General features: G+C 42.9%; 2 protein-coding genes across 6 annotated transcripts in view; one reads left to right on the top strand and one right to left on the bottom strand.

Moving 5' to 3' along the window:
• The window catches only part of BBOF1 (basal body orientation factor 1), a 6138-nt gene extending 5505 nt beyond the window's left edge, over positions 1-633 (bottom strand). The window contains exon 1 of the mRNA XM_074868378.1: positions 176-633. Within this exon, the coding sequence (XP_074724479.1) occupies positions 176-490 (315 nt within the window). The 5' untranslated portion in view covers positions 491-633. The remainder of the gene's footprint in view (positions 1-175) is intronic.
• On the top strand, positions 626-26353 carry ENTPD5 (ectonucleoside triphosphate diphosphohydrolase 5 (inactive)). 5 transcript variants are annotated; one of them, XM_074868374.1, is made up of 15 exons: positions 627-727; positions 3145-3260; positions 6168-6443; positions 7662-7741; positions 9732-9875; positions 10258-10333; positions 12519-12554; positions 13417-13505; positions 16206-16285; positions 17822-17883; positions 19325-19426; positions 20308-20448; positions 20804-20860; positions 22377-22492; positions 22676-26353. In XM_074868374.1, exons 3-15 carry the CDS (start codon positions 6227-6229, stop codon positions 22760-22762), a joined length of 1287 nt encoding a protein of 428 aa, XP_074724475.1. In that variant the 5' UTR covers positions 627-727; positions 3145-3260; positions 6168-6226; the 3' UTR covers positions 22763-26353. The 5 variants fall into 5 exon arrangements, with proteins under 5 accessions (XP_074724478.1, XP_074724475.1, XP_074724476.1 ...); XM_074868375.1 differs by lacking the exon at positions 627-727 and adding an exon at positions 831-1103; XM_074868373.1 differs by lacking the exon at positions 627-727 and adding an exon at positions 831-1271.

Raw genomic sequence — 26353 nt, 5'->3', positions numbered from 1 at the left:
AGGCCGCCCCCTCCCAGCCCAGCCCGCCGCGAGCCTTCCCGCAGGGCGGGAACGCCGTCCCGCCGTGGGCACCGAAGCTCGGGGGCGAGAGGGCGCGGCCTGCCAGGGAAACGCAGGCCGGGAAGCTGCACCTGGAGGCCGGCCGGGGCGGCGGCCTGCCTGGCTGCGCGCACACCTCCTCCGCCTTCTCCTGGCCTTGCTGCGTGAGGCGGGCCGTCACAGCCGCCACCCCGCTCTCCGCCTCCTGCTGCCGCCACAGCAGCTCCGCGGTGCCCCTGGGCAGCTGGCGGGTGGCTTGGCGGTACTCGGCCCGAGACGCCGCTGCCGCCGCCAGCCGGGCCTCCCAGAGCGCCGCGCCCACCTCGTCCCGCCTCTCCTCAGACGCGCGGGCCGCCCGCCCCGTCTCTATCAGCCTGTGGGAGCAGGAGGAGCCGCTGCGGGACAGCGACCGACGCCCGCCCTCCAAGACACCGCGCCGCCGCGTCTCCATGGCAACCCGCCCCGCCCCTTACGGCAGAGGCCACGCCCCGTTGCCTCGGTTACCGGCCGCCCAGCGTGCCGCCCGCCCCGGGACCCCCCGCGCCCGCCTAGAGGAGCGCGCGGCGGCCTGTTCCCATGGAAACCGGACGGCGCCCTCCCGCCACGCGCAACTCCCGCGACGGGCGCGTCACACGCGCGCGCTGACGTGACACGCAGGACCGGCGAGATGTGGCGCCGCCAGCGACCGGTGAGCGCGCGCAGCGGCGGGAGAGGGAGGGAGGGAGGGAGGGAGGTGGTGTGTGACAGCGGTGCGTTGCTATGGAAACCGCGGCCCTTCCCACTGCCCCCTGCCAGCGGCGCCGGGAGCCGGGACGCGGGGTTGCCGGGGGCCCGCCCGGGGCTGCCGGCGTCCCGCCGGGCGCAGAGCCGCTCCGAGGCTGGGCGACACCCCCGCCCCCCGGCCCGCGCCTGCTCTCGGCGCCCCGGGAGGGGGCTGCGCTGGGCTGCGGCGCCGGGGAGGCCTCCGGGAGCGGCGCGAGACCCTCGAAAGCCGAGCCGGCGGCGGTGGTTCCGTTACTCGCCGCGGCGGGCAGAGGACGCCCCGTCTTGATCGAGTGACAACTGTGGGTGGCTAAAGAGGAAGAAATAAGTATTTCGACGAGTGTTTCTCTTAGTGTTATCGGTGCCGGCTTCGGGAGGAGAGCCGCAGGATCCCGAGGGCCGTGCTCGCCGCCGCCGGCGGGGTACAGGGAGGAGGCGCGGAGACTTTTGCTTGGGGAGAGAAAATTAAGGTAGGGGCGTTTTTTTTCAGGCGTGTTCAGTGTAAGGGTTTAGATTGCAGCTGTTTGACGTGGAGAAAGGGAGAGTGCTTCGGCGTCGAGGGGTATGAAAGTTAAAATAACCGACAGCCCTGCCGGTTTGGAAGAGGGGCGTGAGGGTGCCCGTCTCCAAATGGGGCTCGGTGAAGCTCTGGTGAATGCTTTCAAGGGCACAGCTAGCAGCAACACGCAGAAATGTGCTCTGGAGTTCTCCCCAGGCTTAGGTCGAAGCAAAAGCCCTCTGCACCCAAAATCCCTCTGCACCCAAAACCCGTTTTCTAAGAATACCACTTGGTCCAGTAAAAGATGTTATTTACGCCCCCGTAGGGGTACAGTTACAGAGTTGTGAAGGGACACTGGCTAACGCGCTGCAGGAGGGTAACGCCGCGGCCTCCTGGAAAGCTGCCCTGGCCTAATGAAATGGGAAAATTGAAAACCCCCTTGGGCAGAAATGAGAATAAATAAATAATGTGTATCTAGAGCCTTGGTATGGGAAGAAGATAAAAACTGCTGATAACACATGTTTGTGAGTTGGTTCTCTTTTTTTTCTAGTGTTTAAAGCTCTAGATCTAGAATTTTACGCAAAATGTATGCGTGCAAAGAATATTGTGCCGTTAACTTCATGGAAGCGCTGGGAAATTCTACCAATGAATTCAGTTACTCTTTCTATTGTGATTTTTAAACTGTGTACCTTTAAGAAGCTTAATTTTTTGTCAAAACAATCCAAGAAAGCATTTTTTTACTAGATAAAAATAAGTCAAAAAAAAATGCATTAACTTTTTTGCTTCTGAAAAAAGGTAAAAATGTATTTGCCTAGTCAAGAGTGTGAAGTGTAAAAGCTGCTCATCTGTGAAATAGATCTTGTTACCATAAGAGCTGCTCATCTGGAAAATAGATTTTGTTAGTGGTTTAGTGCAGAGAATAGACTTGCCATTCCAAATGATTTTTGGTGTGCTTGAGCAATAAATAACAATTGAATTACATAATTCATCGATTTTGTTTCCTAAAATGTTTGTCTGAATATTTATATATGATAAATATTTCTAATTATTTTCTAATATTTTACTTTATATCCAAATATTTCCCAATAATATTTTAGGAGACAGAAGGGAAATTCTTGTATATTTCAGATAGACTGCTCTTTCCTCCCCTCAGATCAGACAGATTCCTTTTTACAGGGAGATGCTCCTCTTGCTGTGGTTTGGGTTTTGCATTGTCTTTTGTCAAATATTCAAGAATGTGGGTGAGACTTTCTTGTCTTGAAAACTACCAGTGTTTCTGTGTATGGTGAGCTCTTAAGTAAGGTTGTGTCTTGCTGTCTTAAGGTTTCTTCTTATTATTCTGGCATTGTTTTTACCTTTGTTGTTTAAAGAAAGTTTGGTTGGGGTTTTTTGTTGGGTTTAGTTTTTTTCCCTTCCTATTCATGCCTTCAGTCTCGGCAGTCTGTTTGCAGCATCCCAGTATTTTTGGATTGTACAGACTGTGTAGCTGCCAAAGCTTTATATTGGGTGTGCTTCAACTTTTTGGTTTAGTATCTAAAATCTGCCTTACACAGATAATACTTAGATGTGTTTCTCTGTGTTGGGAGATGCATGTTCTACCTTGTGTCACTGGACTCAGGCCAGTGCTGTTGAGGTCAACTGTAATGTTTGTGTAATGTTTTACTAACTTGTTGAACTCGGTTAACTTTCAACTTCTTGAAATTCGTCCTGTGTAATTATCTGAGCATGTTTCACTGCTTGTATTGAGCAATGATAAACTCAAATTTGAATAAAGCAACTCGACTGATACTTTATGTGTGTCCATGACCTTATAATTTGCCTGATACATAGTCCACTCTTACTAGCTGAAAGCGAAGGTGAAGAAAAGAAGTGCAGGCGCAGTGTCTCTTGTCGCAGCGCTCCGAAGTGGTTTTCATTAGGAATCTGGAGTGGAATAGCTGTTGCTTCCATCCTGCTTCAGGTGTGTGCCTAACATATTCACGATTGATGTTGATTATTACTGCTCATTTGTAAAGGCAGCAACTAGAGCCCTACTGATGGTGATCTGTGCATTTTTACCTGCTGAACTGCTTGCTTATATTAATGAACTTGTGCTCATATTTCTGTTTTCTCCTCTCTGTTTATTGTTCATTTTATCCATCCAGTTGTATTCTGATAGCAGCTAGAAATTTAAGTTGAGAAGAACTCTTTTGGAAATATTTTTCTTTCTCGGTAACTCATCTCTTGTGTATCTCTACCTTAAATTTTTTCTTCTACTCTTTCTTCTGACCCTCTCTTTCCAGATTCCTTTTCTGTTGCCATTTCTGTTATGCTCTGCCAATGTCCCTCTCTTGTCTCTGATTTCTTACTCTCATCTATTTTTATGCTTCTTGTGGACACTGTTTTGCTAGTGTACTCGATTAAATGGTCTTCACCACTCATTGAAGAGGCTCCGTGTCCTTTTTTAAATTCTTAATTAGGGTAGAAAAAAAAATCCTGAGTTTTTGGGTTGGGGTTTTTTTGTCCTCATGAGGAAAGGAAAGTGGAAAGGAAGTGGAAAGGAAAAAAAGTTATAGGAGAAGTAGAGAATGGAAAGTGTGAAATGGTGGTGGATGTCTGCAAAAGGATAGAGAAGAAAAGCTTAGTGAGGGAGTGTTTCATGGGAAGCTAAGGCTCATCCACTGTTAGATCTGACAAGAAAGTATGTGTTAATGATGGCAGTTGCTCAGATGTTTTCAGATCATTGGAGATTCCCAGGCTTGCTAAGTTCCATGTGTGCTGTTTGTAATAGGACTCTGGAGTTTATTCTTAAGGGAGGTGCTTGGGTTGTATTTGTGATTGTTCAGTAAGCAAAATCCTTACATTGCATGAGAATAACAATACCTCTTCTGATCAGCTGAACAGCTTCTTGGGTTTTCAGTTAGACGTCCTTGCTGTGATCAAGCAAATGTGGGTAATGCCAGCTGCATCTTAGTACAAGTCCATAGCTATGAAGCTGCCAAACAGCTTAGCACAGGATAGGACTTTTGAGCTGTTAGAGGTTAGAACTAAGTTTTTACTCATTTCCACATAAAATGTGAATGCTTTAGACACTACTACAGTTGGAGTCCATCTGTCACAGAGGGTGGCCAGGGCTGTTGCCTGTTTGTGGAATCGTAAAGTCACTTCTTACTCTTCTCAGAGCGTGTTTCTAAGGCAGAGTGGATCAAGAGCTTGTGCTTCTGCCTGCAGCTCTCTGCATTTACTAGGAACAGGAGGATACAAATAAAGGTCACAGAAGACGGGCAAGGTTACCCTTCTGCAGTGGACTGTGCATTTTGTTTGCCCTGGAGATAGCTGAACACTTGAGTGAGTTAGAGAGACACTCGAGGAATGATCCAATGTGACATTGTTTACTGAGAATGGGTAAAAGTTAATCTCACTTTGCTGTAACTGGGGACAAAGGTGAAGGATGGAAATAATAAAAGTCGTACAAGGGCTAAATCTGGGATAAAAGGTGGTGGAGAATAAGTGAGTTCTTTGGGCGTGGGAGAAAGGCGTGTGGAAATAGAGGCTGTCAGGTTCACATAGAAAGGAAAGGAGAGATTTTAGGGTTAGGTATGAATAAATGTAGGCTAGAGATAGCAAATAAAGATTTTGAGAGAGTGAACATAGTGGGGCTGAGCAGATCACTAAAAGTCAAATGTAAGGGCTAGAGGCGGGTGAGGGTCCCAAGCAAAGCAGGAACAGGCGTATGAAGTAGAATATTTAGTGCTGTGGGTGGATGGATGTGTTACCAAGTGTCTGGAGAATGATAAGGAGCTGTTTGCACCTTCTGTATGCTGAGTGCTCTGTGTGTATGTCAGTGCAGGCGATAATGCATATGGTGGGGCATCTGGCCACATGCTCTTTTCTGCTGTTAAAATGCAAATAACAGAGATAGCTATATATTCTCCTCCTTTTTACCTGGGCACCTAATGAACCCTATCATTTCTGTGCCCATATCTTTCCTTTATTAGCATTTCCTAGGAAAAATATATGCAAAGAGGTGCATGTCAAGAGAGAGGAGGTGTAGTTATATCTTGATATCCAATATTGCGTCACACAACTTTGGGGCCTTGGCTTATTGAAGCTGTTGTTAGAAGCTGGTAAGCAACCAGAGTGTTCAGGGCAACTCATCTAGGTGCGAGAGTGTGGTGGGGTTTTGCTGAGTTTTTTTGTAATTCTGAAAATGAAAACTGTGTCAGGAGAAAATTATGAAAAAACAAAATGAAGATAGAAAGGAAAACTATGAAAAATAAGAGACAGAGCCCAGGCGTACCTTACAGTTCAGTCCCTCTTGTGCAGCCCAGGCTTTTCTTAGGGATGAGGATGCTGCTTGAAGGATATGCCTTCACTCTCTCTGTGCGCTTATCTCTCCCAGCAGCTGTTCTTAGCCTGAGATGAAATTCTCTTTGTTTGTGACTCTGAATAACACTTTGTGTTCTGCCACAGCATCTCAAGTGTGTAAGTGTTAGGGTAAAGCGGTTCTGCCGTGAGCTTCCCTTTGGTGATGCTTCCTTTCAGATAACATCTGGGCTTTCTGGCGGTTCTGGGGGCTCTGAACATTGAGAACCTTCAAGCCAAATCAAAGAAAAAAATTGTCTAAATAAAGTCAAAACTAGAAATACTGGGAAGCAAACTACTTTAACTCTTCTGCATTTGGGAAATGGAGAAACCTTTACTCTGAAAGAACAATCACTTAGATGTAGTTGTAGCACTAAGTGCAGTAAATCACATCTTTTGGATGAGGTGTTGAAAAGCATCTAAAGGGCAGAATATATGTGTGCAGACTGATACTTTTAATTTTCTAGAGATTTTTTAAGAGGGCTCTTGGTAATTTCTATTCCTGCTTTTTTTTTCTCTACAGGACCTGCTGCAGCTCTGATTGCTGATCCGTGCTTGACCGCCTCAGGGGGTCCTGACAAGATGGCATCTTCCAGATTTCTCATCCTTCTAGCATTGGCATTTTCCTCTTTGTCCTTTGTTCTTTCCCATTCAAACAGGGAGATGTGGTTTCAGGATTTCTTTCCACCTAACACGTGCCCTATAAATGCCAAAGCCAACACTTTTTATGGCATAATGTTTGACGCAGGAAGCACTGGAACCCGGATTCACATATACACCTTTGTGCAGAACAGCCCAGGTAAGACCCTGTGTCAGTCTGTGCACTTGCAGTATGTTGACTTAGATTTCAACTTCCCAAAAGGGGTTTATTTTTTTCCCAACACAGCATTCGGGAACAACTGAAGACTTCTATAGTTTGTCCTTTAAACGGTCTTCTGGCAGATGACTGTTGTCCATTTATGGGAGTGTTTTGATGTGAAAATATCTTTTTTTTGTAGATCTTTGGAAACTCAGAGGTTTAATTCTGGGTATACTGGAGAGTTCTGAATTTCCAAAGATTTTCATCTATGCGGCTGTTTTAAGGAATGTCTCATTGAGCTGGAAAGAGGCTTACGCAGTTTTTGTCAAGTTACATGTCATCTTGAATTATATCAAGAAATACTTAGATTTTGTGTATGTTTACATGCCACATTTTGTAGCAAATTAAAATCAGTAAATTAAAGAATTAAAAGCACCAAAGGTCTGAGCCATTTCCAAGAGAACTCCTGGGCACAGATGCACCACACTCCAGTATATCCGCTTCTGATGTGGCACAGAGGTACCCAGGTTGGCTGCACACCCAGCGGGATTGAAGAGGGTGGATTAGCTTGGGTACAGTGAGCCAGCAAATTTGCAAAGGTTGCTGCTTTGGTGGAACTCGGCTAAAAAGCCCTTCAAGGCCACGCATAGTACCTATGTGGCTTCACATGATTTCAGCCTTAGTTTGGAAGGACTGGTACAGCATCCATAATATGCAATACTCAGGGATAGCTTCTAGACTCAAGCTGCACTGGGAGCAATGGTCACGCTTGTTTGGCTTTGCAGCTGAATGCTTGAGCCCAGTCACTTCTGTTCTGTCTGTGGGTTGGATGAATCACCTAAGGATAATCAGGAGTTGATTGTGTGTGTCTTAATATGAATTAGTATTTCATAATTAGCATGGGGCAGAAAGAGAAAGAAATTTTATTAAGATTAGGTGTCATACTACATTGCTATAACTCATTGTAGTTCACAAATGCAAAATGAACATAACTTCTAATTATATAACAACATGTTCTTAATAAATGATTTGTGAACTTGGAGGATACAAGGGTAATGTTCTGTTAAATATGTTCCTGAAGTGAAAGAGCAGTTCTTGTTTTAGGAGAGGAGTATTATTGTTTGCAAGGGGAAATTACAGGGTTGCCGGCAACCTTTTTGAAATTAAAGAAAAAGATTGGAGCTCTTGAGCATTTCATGTAATGTTTCGTTTGTGCAGAAAACCTTCCAGAGTTGGAAGGGGAAATCTTTGAGTCTGTGAAGCCAGGTCTTTCTGCATATGCTGATCAGCCTGAAAAGGTAAGGCTCTGCTTTGTTCCCTGTGAGTTGGTCTTGCTTCTGCTAGTATCAGTTGGACTGTACCAAGCAGTTCAAGTATTACTAATTGTAATTGCAGAGAGTCAAGAAAAAATGTAAAGGTTCTACTGCTGGCTCTCTAAACCTGTTGCTCTACTTTTGTGAGTTAATTTCTACACAGTGAAATGGGAGCTGTTGTTTTACATGTTTCATCAATGGAACAATGGCTTAATTAATTGCTTAAATGCAGTATATAACTAGCCTTTGATAATTTCAAAGACAAAGTGATTTTTTTGCTCTGATATTCGATGTTTATTTCCCCTATAGCTACCCCAAATATGAGTAAATATATACTCATATCTCATTTACTAATAATTTTATCAGGTCTTCCTTTTGGTTGAAATTTTCAGTGCTGGTTACAGTTCAAAATGGGCATATTTTGTCTTGATTAGTTTAGAAGTAAGGGGTTAAGACTGTGGGCATTTTCTTTTTTAGGCATGTTACACTGACAAGCAAAAGAGGGTTAATATCTCTGACTCCTAAAAATGTTTACTTTTTCTGTGTGTATAGTCAGATCTACAAAAGTTAATTTTTGTTAATACATTATGGAGAAAGGGAAGAATAAAGATCCACTTCTCAGGTTAGGTCAGGCCTTAATATTTTTCTAAGTGTATTCTCTGCTTCTATCATCAGACTTCCAACAATTTGTTCTGATTCTTTGCTGTTGTCTTTGGAATCATGGCTTGGAAGCCAATGCTCAGTGATATGTGAGACTCACTTCAGTCATGCTCAGTTCAAATATTTGATTACAGTTTTAGCTGAGTAGTAATAGGTACAGGCAGTTACTCTTCTACTGCCTCAGGACTTTTGTTTTGTTTATATATGGAGTTTTTCAAAACACAGTTGGACAGTTCCATTTCCGCAATCAGATGTATTAATGAACATACACATTTATAATTTTAATACGAAATTGAAGTTAGGTGCCATCCTCTTTATTTTCAAGTGGGGGTGGTTGTGAATTCATGCACAGTACGCTCGTTCCATGCTACTCTATTGGATCAGGAGTAACAGAGCAGAGAGCACTAAAATAATCCTGTTGTGATACACAGGGCCAGTCCTGAAGTAAGCAGCCATTTTCTAGATCCCCTGTGCTGACAGAAAGCTCTTTCACAAGCTAAAGTTGGTGCCAGAGAAATGATAGGTTAGATACTCTACCTTGTGTGCTTTAGCAGCCTTGGAGTTGGGGGCTACCATACGGGGAATTTGGGGTTTCTCAGTTTGCTCAGTTGCATTCAGTGCTACAGGAATTTGAGTGAGAAACTTTATTGAAAAGTGAATGGCTTCTGGATTTTTTTAAAAATTTGATAATAGCTCTCATTATTTCTCTAAATTGTTTGTTGGGAAGGAGAGGAGAAGAATTCACCCTGAAAGAAATTTCTAGATATTTCACAGGAAAATGTTTATTATTAATGCCAAACTAATCATTAGAGCTGTGTAAATAATTGAGAGCCCAGCAGTGATGCCTGTACCTTGTGTGGTAACCACTCCCCAGCTGGCATTTTAATTACACTGCTTGCTATGGACACACTTGGAATTCTTATATTGCATTTAGTGAAATCTACAGACATTCCTCCTCACCTTTGCAGCTTCAGTCAGCAATTGTACCATTTAATTTCATCATACTGCAAGATGTCTAGTTTTGTCAGATACTTGGTTCCCTCGCCTTCCTCCATCCTTGCAAATACTTTCCACAAACAATGACATTTCTCTCGCCTGAGATGTATCTGAATACACTCATCCTTCCAATGCAGACATTCTCTCTAAGGTTCTTATGAGATGTTTAGCACAGTTTTTATCCCTGTCTTGGGCATGGGTGAGGTATCTTCTGCTACTGAATACTGGTCTCACTAGTGTTGAGGGGGAATTGGGAGGCCTTTTTTCTCATGACCTGTAGGAGGAAACCATAAGAAAAACATAATCTTTTTCCTTTTAGGGTGCTGAATCCGTCAAAAGATTGCTGGACATGGCCATAGATGCTGTGCCACCTCATCTCTGGAAGAAGACCCCGGTAGTGTTAAAAGCCACAGCTGGCCTGCGCTTGCTGTCAGAGGAGAAAGCTCAAGCTCTGCTTTTAGAGGTAATGTACTAAGATCTTTTGGATGCACTAGTATTGCTCTCCCGGTTTCGTCTTTCATTACTCAGTTCTCCATTCTATTTAGCATAAGAGAATTTCAGCTGTGAAAAGTGACTGTAATCCCATGATAGCATGCAACTCACAGACTTTATGGACTTTCTTGTATGGTCCTGAAATCCTCTGTCTTGATATGGATAGAAGTCATGGGGAGAGAGACCTACAATACTTGTTTCTTTCTTTCCTGGGCCTTGAAGGAAGAATTATTTTGTCTGTTCCACGCACTTGTCTTGTCTTATACTGCTGTGAAAAAGAAAACTCTCGGTCACCATCAGAGCAGAACAAGACTCTTAAGACCAAGGAATCTAATAATTATTTCTTTCTTCAGGTGAGAGAAGTCTTTGAGGAATCACCATTTCTTGTTCCAGAGGACAGTGTTAGCATCATGGATGGGTCTTATGAAGGTATGTATACCTGAAGGAATAAGGAAAAAGTGAAAGCAAAGAGAAGTGGGGGGAAGGGAGGGAGATATCTTATGGACATGAGAGGGAAAGAGAAATGGTCACTAAACTGAGGGGAAAAAATAAAAAGTTTCTAGCTCTGTTTGAAACAGTTCAACCCTGGTTTACCTAGGAGGTGTTTGTTACCGTAAATTCGGTCTCAAAAGACCCCCCTAAGACTTAGTATGAAGTTTTAGAAGGCAGGCGTTCTTTGCTGCAGCACTGGATGCATGGGGGATCATTCCACCTAACATGCATGCCGAAAGACAAAAGCACACTTATTATATACAATAAAAGAAATTAATGTTCATGTAATTTCTGAGAAGTATACACCTATTTTCAAAGGATCTAATGCATATGTTAATACATTGCACAAGCGTACTAAAATTTGGGGAAGGGTCTCTGAGGGGCTTCCATGGGGGTTTTCAGTGGTCTGTGGTGGTCCCTAGTGGTTGTTGAAGAGGTGTCTCCTAGTGTCCTTTCCATGAACTCTGGTTTTTTTCATATAAGGCCTTGTCTTGGCTCATTGCTCTGTAAAGTTTCTCAGCCTTCTTGTCTTTGACTACCACAGGTGTCTGTTGGTTTCTCTGCCCTCCCCAGAATGTACCCATCACAGTTGCAAAAATTATGTCCTTGGGTGCATTCTTGTCTGAGGCCCCTTGCAGCAATTAGCACCAACTGCTTGCAGGCATCAGCTAGCAGGCATCAGTTGATTGCTTCGTCAGCCGTTAAGCTAGAAATGCAAATACACAAACAGTTTTATGATAAGTTAGCTAGATGAAGGTTCACCAAAACCTGCTGAGGTTCCAGAAGAGAACCTTATCTCAGAAGTAAGTATGCAGGCTAATCAGCTGAAGCCTGCTCTTGGGAACTGGTGAAAAAAAAAGATGGTGTCCACCTCTGAAAGGCTACATGATGATATATAGCAAGCTAGGAAACTTATGGAAAGTGCCTAGTAAATTCTGCAATATCACTATTAAAAATAACCTATTATGATTAGCTCATCAACTTTGGGGTTAAGGTTGGAAGCATTGTGAATATTAGAGGAAAATGAAGGATGATTGCCAAGTGTTAAAAAATTAAATAGCAAAATACATAATAATAAATTTTTAAAAAATATTCTGATTGGAAAAATGCAGCTAGTAAAGTAGCAAACGAAGTAACCTAAAATACAAGAAAAGGTGAAATATGTTGTGAGTTTGGAGTGACTGCTGGTTTTGCAGTACAGAATAGACCACTGTAATATTTTTAATACATATCCGGACATACTACCTTGGAGAATAGGCGGGTAATAATCCTGTATGGATGCCTGGTAAGAGCCATCTGTGATGTTACGTTCAGTTCTGAACACTTTGTTATGGCAGATATATTGCTAGTTTGGAAGGTGAATTACCATGACGCTTAAACAACTAATAAATGGACGAAGATTAAAGAGCAAAATCTGTCCATATGGGCCAAGAGAAAAAGAGAAGTAACATACAAGTATTCGATGAAGTACAGTGCAGTGCATAGTATGTCACTAGGATTAATGGGTGAATTGTATACTAGGGAGAAGTGTTGTATTGACAGGCAGCAGGACCAATGAGGTATAATAGAGCACAGTGTAGCCTGCCAAGGTTTATTTAAAAATCTCGCCTCTTCTACTGTCACATGTTTGCCTGTGTTTGGGTGAGAATCATGCCAGCGTCAAGCAAGCTGCTAGAGTCAGAGGAGTTGTTTGTGTTTTACTGGCTGCTGCTGTGTCTGTAGCATAATTACAGAAACCACAAGATTAAAACACAGAGTGGTGTGTATGCAATTTTAGATTAGGAATTGAAATGCTGGGGGGCAGGGGGGAAGCGTCCACAGAGACTTGTGCTTTGTGTCAGCTCGTTACTTCTTTGTATGTTGTTTGGATAACAGACATGATCTGTGCATGGATATTACAAATGTTCTACCTATCCCAGTTTATGAGATTTTAATGCATCAGTAATGGATCATATCACTTAATTATAAGTTTGAATTAATCTCTGAAGTATGGGGTGGTTACATTAAGTTAGTAATGATTTCCAGGTAAATAAATAACATGTGGAGGGGTGGTAAGAGTGGGCAGGAGGTTGTGGGATTATTCAGTGGTGACTTTTTTCTTTTCCTTTTTCACTCTTTGCAGGAATTTTAGCCTGGATCACTGTGAACTTTTTGACAGGTAGTTAATCCTGTATACTCTCTCTCTGAATATGAACTTGAGTCTCTTCCTCAGAGGTGATCACCCTAAGTTCCTCTGCCTTGGTTGCCATGTCCTGCTTTTCCTCCCCGCTGCGGGACCAGTGCTAAAGCAGTGGATTGTCTTGGGCAGACTGTGTTCCAGAGGGTGAGACACACCTGTAGTAAGAAGGAGGGATCTTAATCCAGAAGGTGCCAGGATTTACTCAGGACTGGGAGGCACTGGCAAGCTGGCTTCTGTAACATATGTAGGGGCATGGTACTGCTGATCTGTTAGAAGGTGGGAAACAAGGTTTTGCAATATTCTTCGTCCCGGTGTGAACTATGCAGCTGAAATGATGTAACATGGAATGCACTGGTGCTTTAGCCCTGCTGCCTCTAAGAAGTTCTGGGAATGCAATCTAGTGAAGAGAAAAGGAAATCAGTACTCTAGTAGATACATGAGCAAGCAAACCAGCTGCTCTGGGTGAAGAGAAATTATAATAGCTGGTTCTGCTCTTACTGTCCTTCCTCTCCTACTGCTCTTGACCATCTGTATGGTGCTAACAGAATTTATGTACTCTCCCTGACAGTCTTCTGCAGGAGATACTTTGTCTCTTGCTGGATGCCTAGAGATTTATCTGCTTTTGTCTCTTTGGAGGTGAAGTTGGAATCAAGGAAGAAAGTCCTGTGAATCTTTTCATACTATGTTCTGTTTGCCTACCTTTTCTCTGTGATGTTTTCTGTCTTTGAAGGCCAGCTTAGCCCTCCTGTATTGCTCTGATAATGTGATAACTGGGTGGCTGCCTGAACATGCATGCAATATTTTGCACTTGGGGCTATTCTGAGCATGATGTTGTTTGCAGGGCAGCTGTCTGGCCAGAACCAGCATACTGTTGGCACTCTGGACTTGGGAGGAGCCTCAACCCAAATCACATTCCTGCCACGGTTTGAGGTGAGGACTGGTTAAAAGTGTGTGGGTTGGGGCTGCAGGGCCAGTGGAGAGACCTGAGCACTGCTGTGCTCTCTGACACCATTTTGTCTGCACTGGCACAAGCAGAACATCTGTGGTATACAGATCATCTGTATGTCTGTTCCCTTTGACATCAGCATTTGGCTGATAGGCACTTGCAAACAAAGGAGCCTGGATAACAAGGAAGAAAAAAGAAAGAAAGCAAATGGGTAAAAACAAAGAGAAACAGCTTTTGTTTTCTAGACCCAGGCTGGGAGAGCCTCATTAATGCAGAATTATTTTGTATTCAATAAATGTACAACATTTCCAGGGCGTATTCTTGCATATTACAAGAAATTTAGGGTTTGCTCTGAGTTACCTTTTTTCTTTTTTTTTTTTTTTTTCCATTCCAGTCTGATAGCAGATCCTCACTAAATTTTGGAGAGGGGTGTCTCATGGGGCAAACGTCTTTTATAATAGCATAGCCAATCCCTCTTCGTTTTCTTACTAATTTCATTTTCTTTGAGAATTCCCCTCTCTGCCCCTCAGTCTATCTCTGCTGGATTCGTCAGGAATTCTGTAGCTCTTTAGAAACAGTTTAAACTGGGACCCAAATCTATAGTTTGCATGGGAAAATTAGTATGGGTATTGGAAGGGCAGTGTAGCATTCTTCACCTTGATATTGTGAAGTTGGTTTTGTCCCCCTTTCTGAAAGAGTCCTTTGTTTAACATTATTTTTTGTTTACAGAAATTGAGATTCTCAGGGGGTGTTTGGCACATGGTTTTCATATCAGGATATTTTAATTCTGCAACGATGGGTCATGTTGAAACATGACGTGCAACCTTATCCTGTTCAGCAAAGCCTCAAGTACTCTGGGCTTGCCCTCTGTTTTGTGTTGATAACACCTGCTGAAGTGGGCACTGGACCAACAGGAAAGGGTGTTGAATGTCAGGGTTTTGGAGCATAAATAGAACTGTGAAGTAGGCTGAACTGCAGCTCAGGATTCAAATGTCTCCTTAGAGCCTTGCAGGAAGAGACCTCGGGGGTTTGCTACTGACCAGGACCGATGGTGTGAATTAGCAGGGCAGTGTGGAAGTTAAGGTTCACGTTGCCTGCTTGTATGCTATGTCTGCTTCTCACCTGTATTGTCAAGTTCATACAAAACAGCACATTCGTAGCTGAGTATGTTTCTGAAGAGTTTTCCCCATCTGATGGTATTAGCAGGGATTTCCCTCTTTGATTGGCAGAGGGGGTTTTCCCCTTCCTGCAATCTGAGGCAGTCACATATTTGCTCTTGTATTCATTTTAAACAAAATGCTGTAATCATAAGAGATTTGTTGATGAAGTCTAGATTACAAGCAAATAGAGGACATATAATGGTAACTGCATGGACCTGTTTTTAAATTAGTGTTATGCTTTTCATAGTCTTGCCAAAGTTCTAAGCAACTGAAAAGCAATCAGAGTCATTATGAAATTGTCTGTCTGGTGCCTGCCTCATTGGGGAGGGATGTGAGGATTTCTACATTTTTGTGAAAGTAAGGCATGAAAAAAGCCAGTTGTTTTCTCCAATTTTTTTTTTTTTCAGGATCTCTCCTTTTTAAAAGTTTTTGTCATATAAGGTTTAGGAGCAGAACTCAAAATGTGGCAGGATCTGGGAGTGTTGGGTCAAGGATGTGACTGCCTTTCCAATGAAAATCTACCTGATGTCCAAAACAGATTTCAATTTGTACTTTTTCAGGAGAAGCTCAAGCTGAACACTGCCTTTCAGCTTTGAGCAGGCTTCTGTCTAGGACTTTACAATTCCAGATCTGTTTGGTGGTTTTTTGCTGTGTCTGGTTATTTGAATGGTAACTACAGGGACTCTGCAGCTTCAGTCCTCTCTGAGATTCTGCTCCTTGGCCCAGAGTAACACTGTCTGATATGAATGCACAGGGCCAAGACGGGATGGGAGAATGAGGTTACTAACAGAGGAAAGACAGAAACTGGGACTGAGATCTCAGGGACTGGGAACAAATGAACAGTAAATGAGCCCTAAAGTGGTTCAGATTTACAAGAATATGGGATTTAGTCTGTCAAGAAGGTAGGGACTGAGTACCAGTGGGGCAGAGGTACACACAGAGGCAAGACTATGAAAGGAGGGAAACTGGAGGTGATGAGACAAGAGGTTATTTCAGAGGTGTCCTGGAAAGCACTTAAACCAGAAGGTAAAGCAGCCCTAAGACTGGGAGTGAGTGCTCACAGTGTTTGCTTGAGTATTAGCATGACATTCAACATGGTGAAAACGTGGCCTGTACTTTACTTTGCATTTTTAATTCCCCTGAGTTCCTGAACTATCTAGTCTGACTTGCAAAAGTTCATAGCGCTTCTAGTGCAGCTGATTTCAATGGGGTCTCTGTATAGACTAGCACGTAAGTACTCTGAAAAATTCAGGTATCCTGAATTAGAAAGTATTTTCATCCTGATCTGTTGTGCTTCCCTAATATACATTGAAGTTACACAAAGATGCATATACATAAACTCAGTGTTAAAAGCTGCAGATATTATAGCAATGGGCACCACTGGAAAACTGTTTTTTGTTTTCAAAGCAGATCAGATGAGTGTGCAGTAAACCCTATGGGTATATCTGTGATATTACATCAAAGTTGGTTATTCTTTATTGCATAATAGAAACTAAAAGATTTCTTCTTTTACTTAACTTTTAGGAAACTTTGAAGGAAACCCCTGGGGATTTTCTTACCTCATTTGAAATGTTTAATAGCACCTACAAGCTCTATACCCACAGGTGAGGAGCAAAAAGGCTGCTGTCTCCGCTGGGGAAATCAGTCTTTCTGCAGCCCCCGAGCTAACCACAAATGGCCATGTCATCCTGTTACCAGCTGTTGGGACCATGACTTTTTTACTAGTTTTTCTGTCTGCTTAAAACATTAGTTGAAGTAGAACAGGACATTAGTTGAGTGGAAACGTTCCAGGATCATGGTTAATATCACTGCAAGGGAATATTAGTCAGTCTGTCAAATGAAAAGGAAGCATTATGAGTCACTCTATTTAAGAAGAATTCTTAGTGTTGGATTCAAGCCAAATATTCTGGACCAAGCAGAAAGGTGGATATCATGCCAGCAGTCAGAACTAAACCTGGTCAGAGATTTGAAAAGAAGACCTTCCTGAGACTTTTTCCTTCTTAGTTCAAAATGGCACATCTTATTAGCAACTGGACAAAAAGTAAAACCTAGACTGATGTAAACCAAAGAGAGACAACCACAGGCAGCTGATACAGACCATGGAGCACAACAGATTCTTGAAGCAATTGGAGGGGATACTTAGCCTGGAATAATACAATTGCGCTTACTACGTTAAGCTGACAAGTTTCTGAGATGGCTGCGGTGAAATCCAGAGAGTTCACCTGCATGACTTACAGTCCAGTGAGCGCTTGACTTCGTATAATAGAGAGTTGGTCTCGGTCAGTTAAATCAGTTACTAATGGGATGAAGATTATCATCTCAGTCAGTTACAGAATATGCTTACCTGACAGCAAAGCTGGTTTAATAGTCCTCTCCTATTGCTTACATTTACTGATGTAACTGATTGCTGTATTCACCAATACAGTCCATTAGACCACTTTAAATAATTGGGCTTGAAAATAATTTCCTAAAAAATGAGGGAGCTGGAGGTTAGTTTAACTCTGATTATTCTGTAAATGTTTGTATTGACATGACTAAAGGGATAAGTAGCCAAACACAGAGGTGGGAATGAAAGACCAACAGGTTTTTAATCTAGCTGAGTTGCTGAAGCCAGCAACGTGTAATGACGTTCTCATAAACATTGTTGACATCCTGGCTTGTAATGAGTATAGCGGTAATTTGTGGAGTCAGAGGTGCATTTCACACAAAGGCACAGCTCCCATTTAGTGGGAGGTTCTGCAGTTCTCCTATTGGTTCTGCCCTAAGAGCACATGGTCTATATGTGTGTGACATAAGAATGGCCATCCTGTTCCCCATGCACTCCTCACAGACCCTTCTTACTCCCTCGTTTTTTAAGACTGCATTTTTGCTTTTCATAAATGTTTTGTAGAAATGTCACATCAGCTCTGTTTCAGATTTACCCATTTTACAGCTCTTTGTAATTCTTGGGTTTGTGTCACTTTTTTGGTACTTGGAATTGTTCTGGCAAAGGGAACTCTCTGTTTTATAGAGGGGAGACTTGTGGGAAGCAGAGGAAGGAAATTTGGTTTGGGTGTTCCAGGATTTAGGAAGAGGCTATGGGTGAAGCATACTAGATGTGCAAGAATTAAAACTGTAATGTCTGTCTTTGTTGTTTGCAGCTATTTGGGGTTTGGACTAAAAGCTGCAAGACTAGCAACGCTTGGAGCTTTGAATATGGAAGGTATGTTCATATGATAAAACATCCAGGATTTCTGAAGAGATGGTCTTCTGTCAGCAGCCCATTTCCCATGTCTTCACTTCTGTATCTCATGCTTTTCTATGTTTTCACTGGTATAGATCTCTCTGGAAACAGGCTACCACTTGTTAAGGAGTTGTCTTTTGAGACAGCTGCTTTTCCCTATTTCTAGGTCCAGCCATCAGTGAGACTGAGTGCAAATTCCAGAAATGCACACATGGGAACATACAAACACCATATAGACATGGCCAGCTATAAACTCACAGCTTTACAAGCATCCACAGAAACACAAACAGCACAAATAGATTCTTTTCCTAAGGATTGTTGCTTAGGCCAAACCCGCTTTATAGGTCTCTCTGGTATCTGCCTGGCCCACTGTGTTTCCCCAGACCTCCTGTTGCATTCACTGACTAGTCTAGCTTGAAGTCCTCAAGCATATCACACACACTCTCACTCACTGACCTGAATGTATACTCACATTCCTGAGTCTTTCCAGTCTCTGACCCAGACCTTAAGTCCTTTCAGTCTTCATGCCCAGACCCTGGGCCTTTTGTCCAGTGTCTGGCCAGGACCTGAGGTCTTTCCACCTTCTGGATTCTTACTTGCCAGCTAGATGGACTTGTATTAATTACTAGAATGTACTCAAATCCAAAATAGTTGGGAATAGGGCTTAGGAAGAAGGTAGAACAGACTGCAGTGATTGGTCACAAGGCTCGGCCAGAAAAGCATACTGACCAGCTCCCTTCTTGTGATCTCCTCCTTTTATCATCCCCTCCATTTTCCCACATTTGTGCTTCCCTGATCCCTTGATTCCCCCTTTCCCTGCCTTTGTGCCTTCCCCAAAACATCCCATAGTAAATTCTGCAGTCCCACAATCCCCCTCAACCATTCTGTAAGAAGCTTGCTTTTCCTGTGAGACTTGTGCTGGCCACAATAATCACATTTTCTTCTTATCAGTTGCAGTATTTCTGGTTAAAGCCTTCAAGCGTACATTCAGTGGATCCTGTAGTGGCCATTGATCAGTGTCTTAGGAGTTTTTGTCTTCATTGCTCAGTTGCTTTGTTTCTCGATTATCTGCTGTTTGTTAGGGTTTGTGTATCTGTGTGTTTAATTTATTACCTGTCTTGGTTTTTGTATTCTGTGGTGAACAGCCATTATCCAGATATGCCTTGTACCATTTATCTCTCATTAACAAGTGACAAGCCCAGCTGCTCTGCGGCTTGCAGGACAAAATGGATACAACTTTTCCAGACTGAGACTGGTCCTTAATTCATAATCAGTTTGTGCAGCATCCATCAATTCCAATTTCCATATTTTTGCATAAAGACCTTAATGAAGATCTTTCAGCCTTTTCTGATTCTGCATATTGATCGGTAACTATGTTAAATTTTACCCTTTGTGACTCTTCCCTCTGGTTTCATTCCAGCTGTGGATGGACAAATGTTCCGCAGTTCTTGTTTGCCAAAGCAGCTTGAGGCAGAGTGGCACTTCGGGGGAGTGAAATACCGGTATGGTGGCAACAAAGAAGGTAAACTAAGGGGACTTGTTCCTTTTTGTAAGATAAGTCTTGTCTCCAGAATTTGAGCTTTTTCTTGGCAAATACTCCATCAGCTACCTTGGGTTATGAAGGATACCTGTCCAGTCATAGATGTGGATTTTTGACAGAGCCAAAGAAAAGTCTGAAGCTGTAAGAATAGCTGGCCTGTGATCTCCATACTCTGGCTGTGAGCTCTTACTACAAATGCTACCTTTATAGGAAATGTCAAGAGTTATTTATGCAAATAAGAGAGCTTTTTCTGAGGCTCTGAGCTAAATGCAAAATCTCTGGCTATGTTAGGGTACAATAACTGGTAGGCCAAAGTGTAACTCACTTGTGGAACTATTTCTTAAGATAGCCCTAATGCTGCACACAGAGGGTGAAGCTGCTGCCATCAGTAACTAGAACAGACCCCTTTGGTGACTGATGTTGCTTTGCTTTACAGTGGGGAACACGAGAGCCGAATTGTAGATTTGGTGTGTGTGGAGTAGATCCATAGAATTACAGTGTGATGGGCAGGGAAAGTAAGGTTTTATCTAGCGGGTTGTATCAAATGTAAATGAGGTTCTGTGGACCACAGAACATAACAATGGGAATTTTCCCTGACGTGGAGGAAGCTTTTCACGCACCTACACTAGTTTGCACAGCACACCTTTCAGATATTGCTATGATCTGCTCTAACTAGTTCCACCTGATGATGGTGATTTAGAGCACTTGCCTGCATGCAGGTGCTGTGCTGGATTACGGAAGCTCTTCTCACCTCTTCTGATGCTTTAATCTCTGCTTCTTCCCTTTTTCATCCTGTTGCCACGGATTCTTCCATCTCCTGCAGATGCCTCTTTGGCTCACCCCATCTGTGTTTGTCCTGACAGGAGAAACAGGATTCAAGCCTTGCTACTTGGAAGTACTCAAGGTTGTCAAAGGGAAACTGCACCAACCAGATGAGATTCGTGGAAGTTCCTTCTATGCTTTCTCCTATTACTATGATCGAGCAGTTGACACCAACCTAATTGGTAAATTGGTTTGGGATAATCTACTACATGTGAGCATGTCAGCCAGAAGGTAGACAGAGGAACTCTGGAGCCTGGAGCCATGGGGAGCAGGGAAAGGGAATGCTGTTGAGAAAAAGGAAGTACACAGAGTGCCTCCAGGGAATGAACATGTATCCGCTAGTGCAGTTTGATGCTCAGAGTTCAGCAGATGAGACTTGTGCTCTGAGCTCCAGTTACACTTGCAGCTCTGTCTTCTGTTACCAACACAGATCTCACTCCTAGCCCAGCATCAGAGTTGCACTATAGGGTCAGCTTAGATATAGAACTCAAGTGCATTCAGGTCTATCATGTTGTTTTCTCACCTCTTCCTTTTCAGATTATGAACAGGGAGGTGTTTTGGAAGTGAGAGATTTTGAAAGAAAAGCCAAAGAAGGTAATTGTCATGAGACCTGGGGAACTGGTGTGGATGAGAAATAACAAAAATATGAATGTATAGGCAGTATGTAATGTGAGTTTGACGTAACCAAAAAAAGAAAGTTTATTTAGTCTTTACTTTATACCTTCCATGTCATGTTACTTACCTTTTATTAGCCAACACCTGTAACTGTTGCTGAAGAAAGTACTGATAGAGCAGTGAGGGGAAACAAAGTGTTAGTGGCTTTGCAGTTCTGTTTTGGAGAGGAGGGAGATAGTTCATAAATGTCAGCAGAGAAGAAAGTGAATGTACTGTATCAAGAGCTCCTTCTGTCAAACTGCAACTCTCTGAGTTTAGGAGAGCACTGACTTGTAAGTCTGTCACCTTAAATCCTTCTTAATTTCTAACAAAATGGAGGGAGAGAGTAGCTTCTTCTGCATTCCTTTTCCTCCGCCGATTTTTTTCCTGAATGCTTGTTCTAGTTTTTTACCTCCCCCTGTGAAAAAAGAGCTCCCACCTTGCCATGCCACTGATGGCCAAGAGCAAGACATAACCTTTGAACCATGATCATCCTCATGATGTTTAGTAGACTGTATTTTTCACAAGAAGATGCTTAATTATTTAGTTCAGGACTGACTTTTTTCTAAAATAGGATCCAAAGTCTAATGATTTTTCAATTAAATTTAATTTCCCTAGAAACTCAGATGGTTTTGAACAGGGGGATTAGGCTCTAAAGTTTGAGTGTGGGTTGGCTGGGTTTTTTTCCCCTGGATACTGAGAGCTTATTTCCAAAGATGCAGCTAAGATGTTATCTAACACCATCAAACCATTTATTCAGCTTCAGAGCACCAAGAGATCAATTCTGTGATCCTGAGTTAATGCTCCTCTCTCTCATTTCAGTAAGAGGATGCTGTCTATCAGTTTCTAAAAAGAAGTGAACTCTGCTCTTGATGCTTGTAGAACAGGCCAGTAACAGTAGATCTAGAAGACGACACGTAGTTTAAATCCATTTTCCAGTCACTGTCACCTATACGGTGGAATCTTGACTTATCTGCAGTGAGGGAGTGGTTGGTTGGGCAATGGCCTCTTCCATGTCCTTGGACATGTGAGGTTGGAAAAAAATAAAAGAAGCTGCCATCCTAGAAGGTGGAGTCCATTACTGGAGCCATCCTTGAAGACTAGACAAGGAAAACAAATGATGCTGTGTTCTTGAAAGACTTAAGTAATCTGCCAACCCCCAGACAGTTATCAATTGAACAGAGATTCAGACTTCAAAAGAGCTATGTGGATTATGTTGCTGTAATAAAAGATGTACTTACAACAGACTTAAGAGAAACTGGAAGTACTGTACAGTTTATTCTCCAGCATGACAGAACAGCTGTGTAGCATGTACCATGTGTTACATGTACCCATTGATAGACGTGGGTGGTTTGCTTTAGTAGGCTCAGGCTTCAGGTCAGTTCAAATGTACAATGTGGATAAAAGCTCTTATTTTGCTGAAATACCTTTTTTTTTTTTCCCCCCCCTTCTCTAGTCTGTGATAACATGGAAAGGTACAACTCAGCCAGTCCTTTCCTCTGCATGGATCTCACTTACATCACTGCTTTACTAAAGGAAGGTTTTGGATTTAGGGACAACACACTCTTACAGGTGAGAAAAACAGTTAAATCCAAAGCCAGCTTTCCAATTTCTATATCCATCAACATGCATTAGTTCATTTTTCTGGCTAATTATCTACTGAGTCTTTACAGGGCTGTTACATGTAGTTGCTGTCATCTGCAACATAGGAATCTAGGGAACTGTTGGGAACAACTTCTTTTTCATCCTTTATAGTTAACAAAGAAAGTGAACAACATAGAGACAAGCTGGACTTTGGGTGCTACCTTTCACCTGCTGCAGTCTCTGGGGATAACCTATTGAGCTGTGACATTCCTGTGGACTTCAGCATTTCTGAAAGGCTGAGAAAGCAAATTGAAATCTCCCAGGTACGTTGTTCAGCTGGAGTTGGTCACAGAGCAGAACATGGACCAAAGCTACAGAAGAGATCTTCACGCCGGATTGGCATCGTGCATAATGAGAGTTACCACAGTATGATTTAAATTGTGATTGCCACAAATGATCCAGAAGCTGCCTTCTGAAAGTCACAAGGCCTAAACTCCAGCAGAGTATCTGCAAGAGGCTCAAAGCCAGCTTTCACCAGCACGTTTCGTATAGCATCCCATGGCTAGAAGCACAGAGTACCTGGCCTGTGGTGGCAGACTACAGACATGTGACTTCCCCTCCCCCTTTTATTTTAAACCTACATAACTTAAGTTTGCTTATGAGATGTTAAATACAGAAATTAAAGATGGCATCGTCATTCCGAGAAAAGTGAACAACTGTGGATGCTGCCAGCCTCAGTATTCCAAGTACTCGGCTGTTAGCGTAGCTAATACATTACAAGAAGACTCTAGTCTTTCAAGAAGGAGCCTGCTATAAGCACACTTTGGGCATGGTTTTGGGAAAGGTGGTGGCTAAGACATAGGTTGTAACTTACCAAGCATTTCTTTAGGCAGCAGTCATTTCCTAACCAGAATGTGTGCCTGACCATTTGAGTTCCTTTTTGCTGTCCTTTACAAGTCTGTGCAGCTATACCGTACATCTGGCTGCCAGACCTGATAACTTGATTCGTTTAGCATGTAGTCATAACACGTGGTTGTGCTGGCACAGCTAGGCAGCAATGCCAGCTATTTCAAGGAAATGCTTGTCATGTTGCACCCATGAGGACTTAAGGGTGCAGTCAGATGAAATGGCTGATCTGAAAGCTCACTTTACCATGAGAGGCAGTTTTGTTTCTCTGCTCTCAGCAAGGTGCTCCCACAGCCATCTTTCCTCTGATGCTCGTGCTCCTCTGGTTCTTTGGCGAACTGATTCACAACACCAAACTTGAGTTAAATCAACTCACCAAAGAGTCAAGTCTAGTGCTAGCACAAGGGAAATAGACACTGCACATCCTGGGAGACCCACTGGCCCAGCAAGCTGGTAGAATACAGCCCATTTTGTCAGAGTGAGCTCTAGGGTGTGGTTTCCCATCTGAAAGTTTGGGCTTATCGCTTCCTACGCTCTCCTTAGGAACCTCTTCTGAATGCAGCACAGTGATGAAACAAGTTGTTTTTTCAGTTAACAGACAAAAATAGGGAGAGTGGAATTAGGGAGAACAAGAGCAGAAGTAGCTTTGCTTTCTTATCCCTTGTTTGGTTATCCCTTGTCCATTTTAAATTGTTTTAAACTTCATTTCTCTTCAATTTAATATAGTGAACTTGGACCCATAAAGTGGTGTATGCACCCCTGCATTGCTCTGGAATTATTTTTAATATATACAGTCAGTCTTTAGGAACAGTGCATCCAGTGAAGGGGTGTCAGCTGTTTAGGAAGCCCAAGACTTCTCTCAGGATAGCATGAAGCTAAACTGTTACTCAAATCAAGTGAATCTTGCCATCTCTTTCACACCAAACACATAGAAGCAATGAAAGATCAATATTTTAAATAAAACGTCTTGTCACACAGGCTAGAAAGCTGGGCTGTAGGATCCTGGTTTTCTCATCTAATTGGCTGTAGAGAACATCAAGATTGCTTGAATACCTTGAGGCTCCAAGTGTGGACTTTGCATTGTCCTTAGTAGAAACAGCTGTAGCGACAACTTACTCCACCCCATGAAATAGTTGGCAGCTAGCTCCAAAAATAATATTTTGTACTCACCATGGAATGTGTAAGGTAAAAATGAATTTCCTCCAATTGTAAGAACAGAGAGGTATTCCTCACATGACTAAGGGAAGCTTTTACCCACAGATCTCCTGTGATGAACTTTCCTGTCAGGCATTTGCAGCTACCTGTTTGCTATAACACACCTTTCCCACTTCTGTAAAACCAAAGACTGCCCTCACACTACCTTCTCTGCAAACTGGGTTTGAAAATAATTGGTACTTCCTAGCAAGGGGAGGAAGTAGCACACTCATGCCCTCACTAATCTTGGCAAGCAGTTGGAGACTCTGAAATTTGCCTTACTGTGAACATTAGTCCACTTCCTCTAGTTAGCGCTGCAAGTTTGACTGTGGCCAATTAAGCTACCCCCTTTTCGTATCTCAGGTTTTATGGCACTAGGGTGCAAGGTGTGCTTTGGATTGAACAAGCTCAGTCAGCACCAGGAGTCCAAGGGTTGGGGATGGAGCTACCTGTACTTGTCCCACCACTGCCACCTTGCTGCAAATTCAGGCTGTTTCTTTGAAATATGAAATGCTTATCCTACCTGTGCTTCTTACCAGAATCTGGTTTGAGATCCATGTTGGGAAATTCCTCAGTGTCACACCAAACTTGTGTTCCTTCTTCACTAGGAGCTTCTGTTTGAACATGAAGAAAGTTGTGGCCTCTTCTCAACCACAAACATTTCTTATTCCCCTTCCTAGTGTTTGGCAAAATTTAGTATGTGGTCTGGTCTGCACAGCAAGGTGACTGCACATGCATTCATTTTGTCTTTAGTGGACTTTGTATTCACTTTAGTACAGAGAACACCAAGTAGGACGCAGTGGTTACTAGCCAGGCTGCATTACTCCTGAGAACTAGCTAATTTAGTAATCCAAAAGTCTTCTTTCAGTCTGAGCCAGTGCTGTGACAAGCACTTCCTAGATCTTGGGGCTAAGAGCTGTAAACAGTGAGGCTGTATTTGAAATGTTAACATGTAAGAAACAAGCAGCAGCAGCATATCTGCCAACTGAACAGACACTAGCCCTGAGGAGTACTTAAGGGTTTGGTTTTGTCTGAAGGGAGGATGGTCTAGAACAAGACAGGTACCATGCAGAGGGAGTTTATTTTCTGTGTTCTTTGCCTCAGACTCTGGAACTACAAATGCTAGGTGGGAGCATCTGCTTCCCAGCACCAAAGCTGCATTGAATCTGAATGCTCAGGGCCTTCCTTTGTCAGTGGCACAGTTCATTAACTGAAGCAAAACTGCTGCTGTCTATCAGGGGCCTGATCCTGCAGTCACGAGAGAAACAAAAATTCAGCTCAAAGGTTTCTTTTACAAGAAGTTGCAGAATTGAGCCCCTGCTGTTTACATCTGAACTACTTAAGGTGGGTGGGGGATCTAGAGAAGCCAGTCAAGTCCTCACACTCACCCTAGTGCAATGAGATTATTTATTAGCTTAACTAGACTAAGCAGCCTTTTAAGAGAAGAGTTCTACTTGCAGCCCTGATTTTTATCTTCTCCTGTAATGTCTTTTAGCCAGTCACTAACTAGAACTGCCTAATATGAGTGACTGAAGAAGCGCAAGTAATGGCTTTCAGTTCAAAACTTCATTTTGTTCTTTCTGATGTTAGTTCCTAATACTGGACAACCATATGTGTAAATCTTGCTCACGGGCAGCACTCACTTAATTCTGTGAGTGTCAAATGTCTAATGCAGGAGGCTGGTGTTTGGAACCTGAAGACAGAATATCCTGAATACCTATTTTAGTAATTAAAGCATTTTTAACAATA

The sequence above is a fragment of the Strix uralensis genome, chromosome 4, assembly GCF_047716275.1.
Source record: "Strix uralensis isolate ZFMK-TIS-50842 chromosome 4, bStrUra1, whole genome shotgun sequence".
NCBI lineage: Eukaryota > Metazoa > Chordata > Aves > Strigiformes > Strigidae > Strix > Strix uralensis.
The sequence above is the reverse complement of the archived record's forward strand: the minus strand, read 5'-3'. Positions and strand labels throughout refer to the sequence as shown.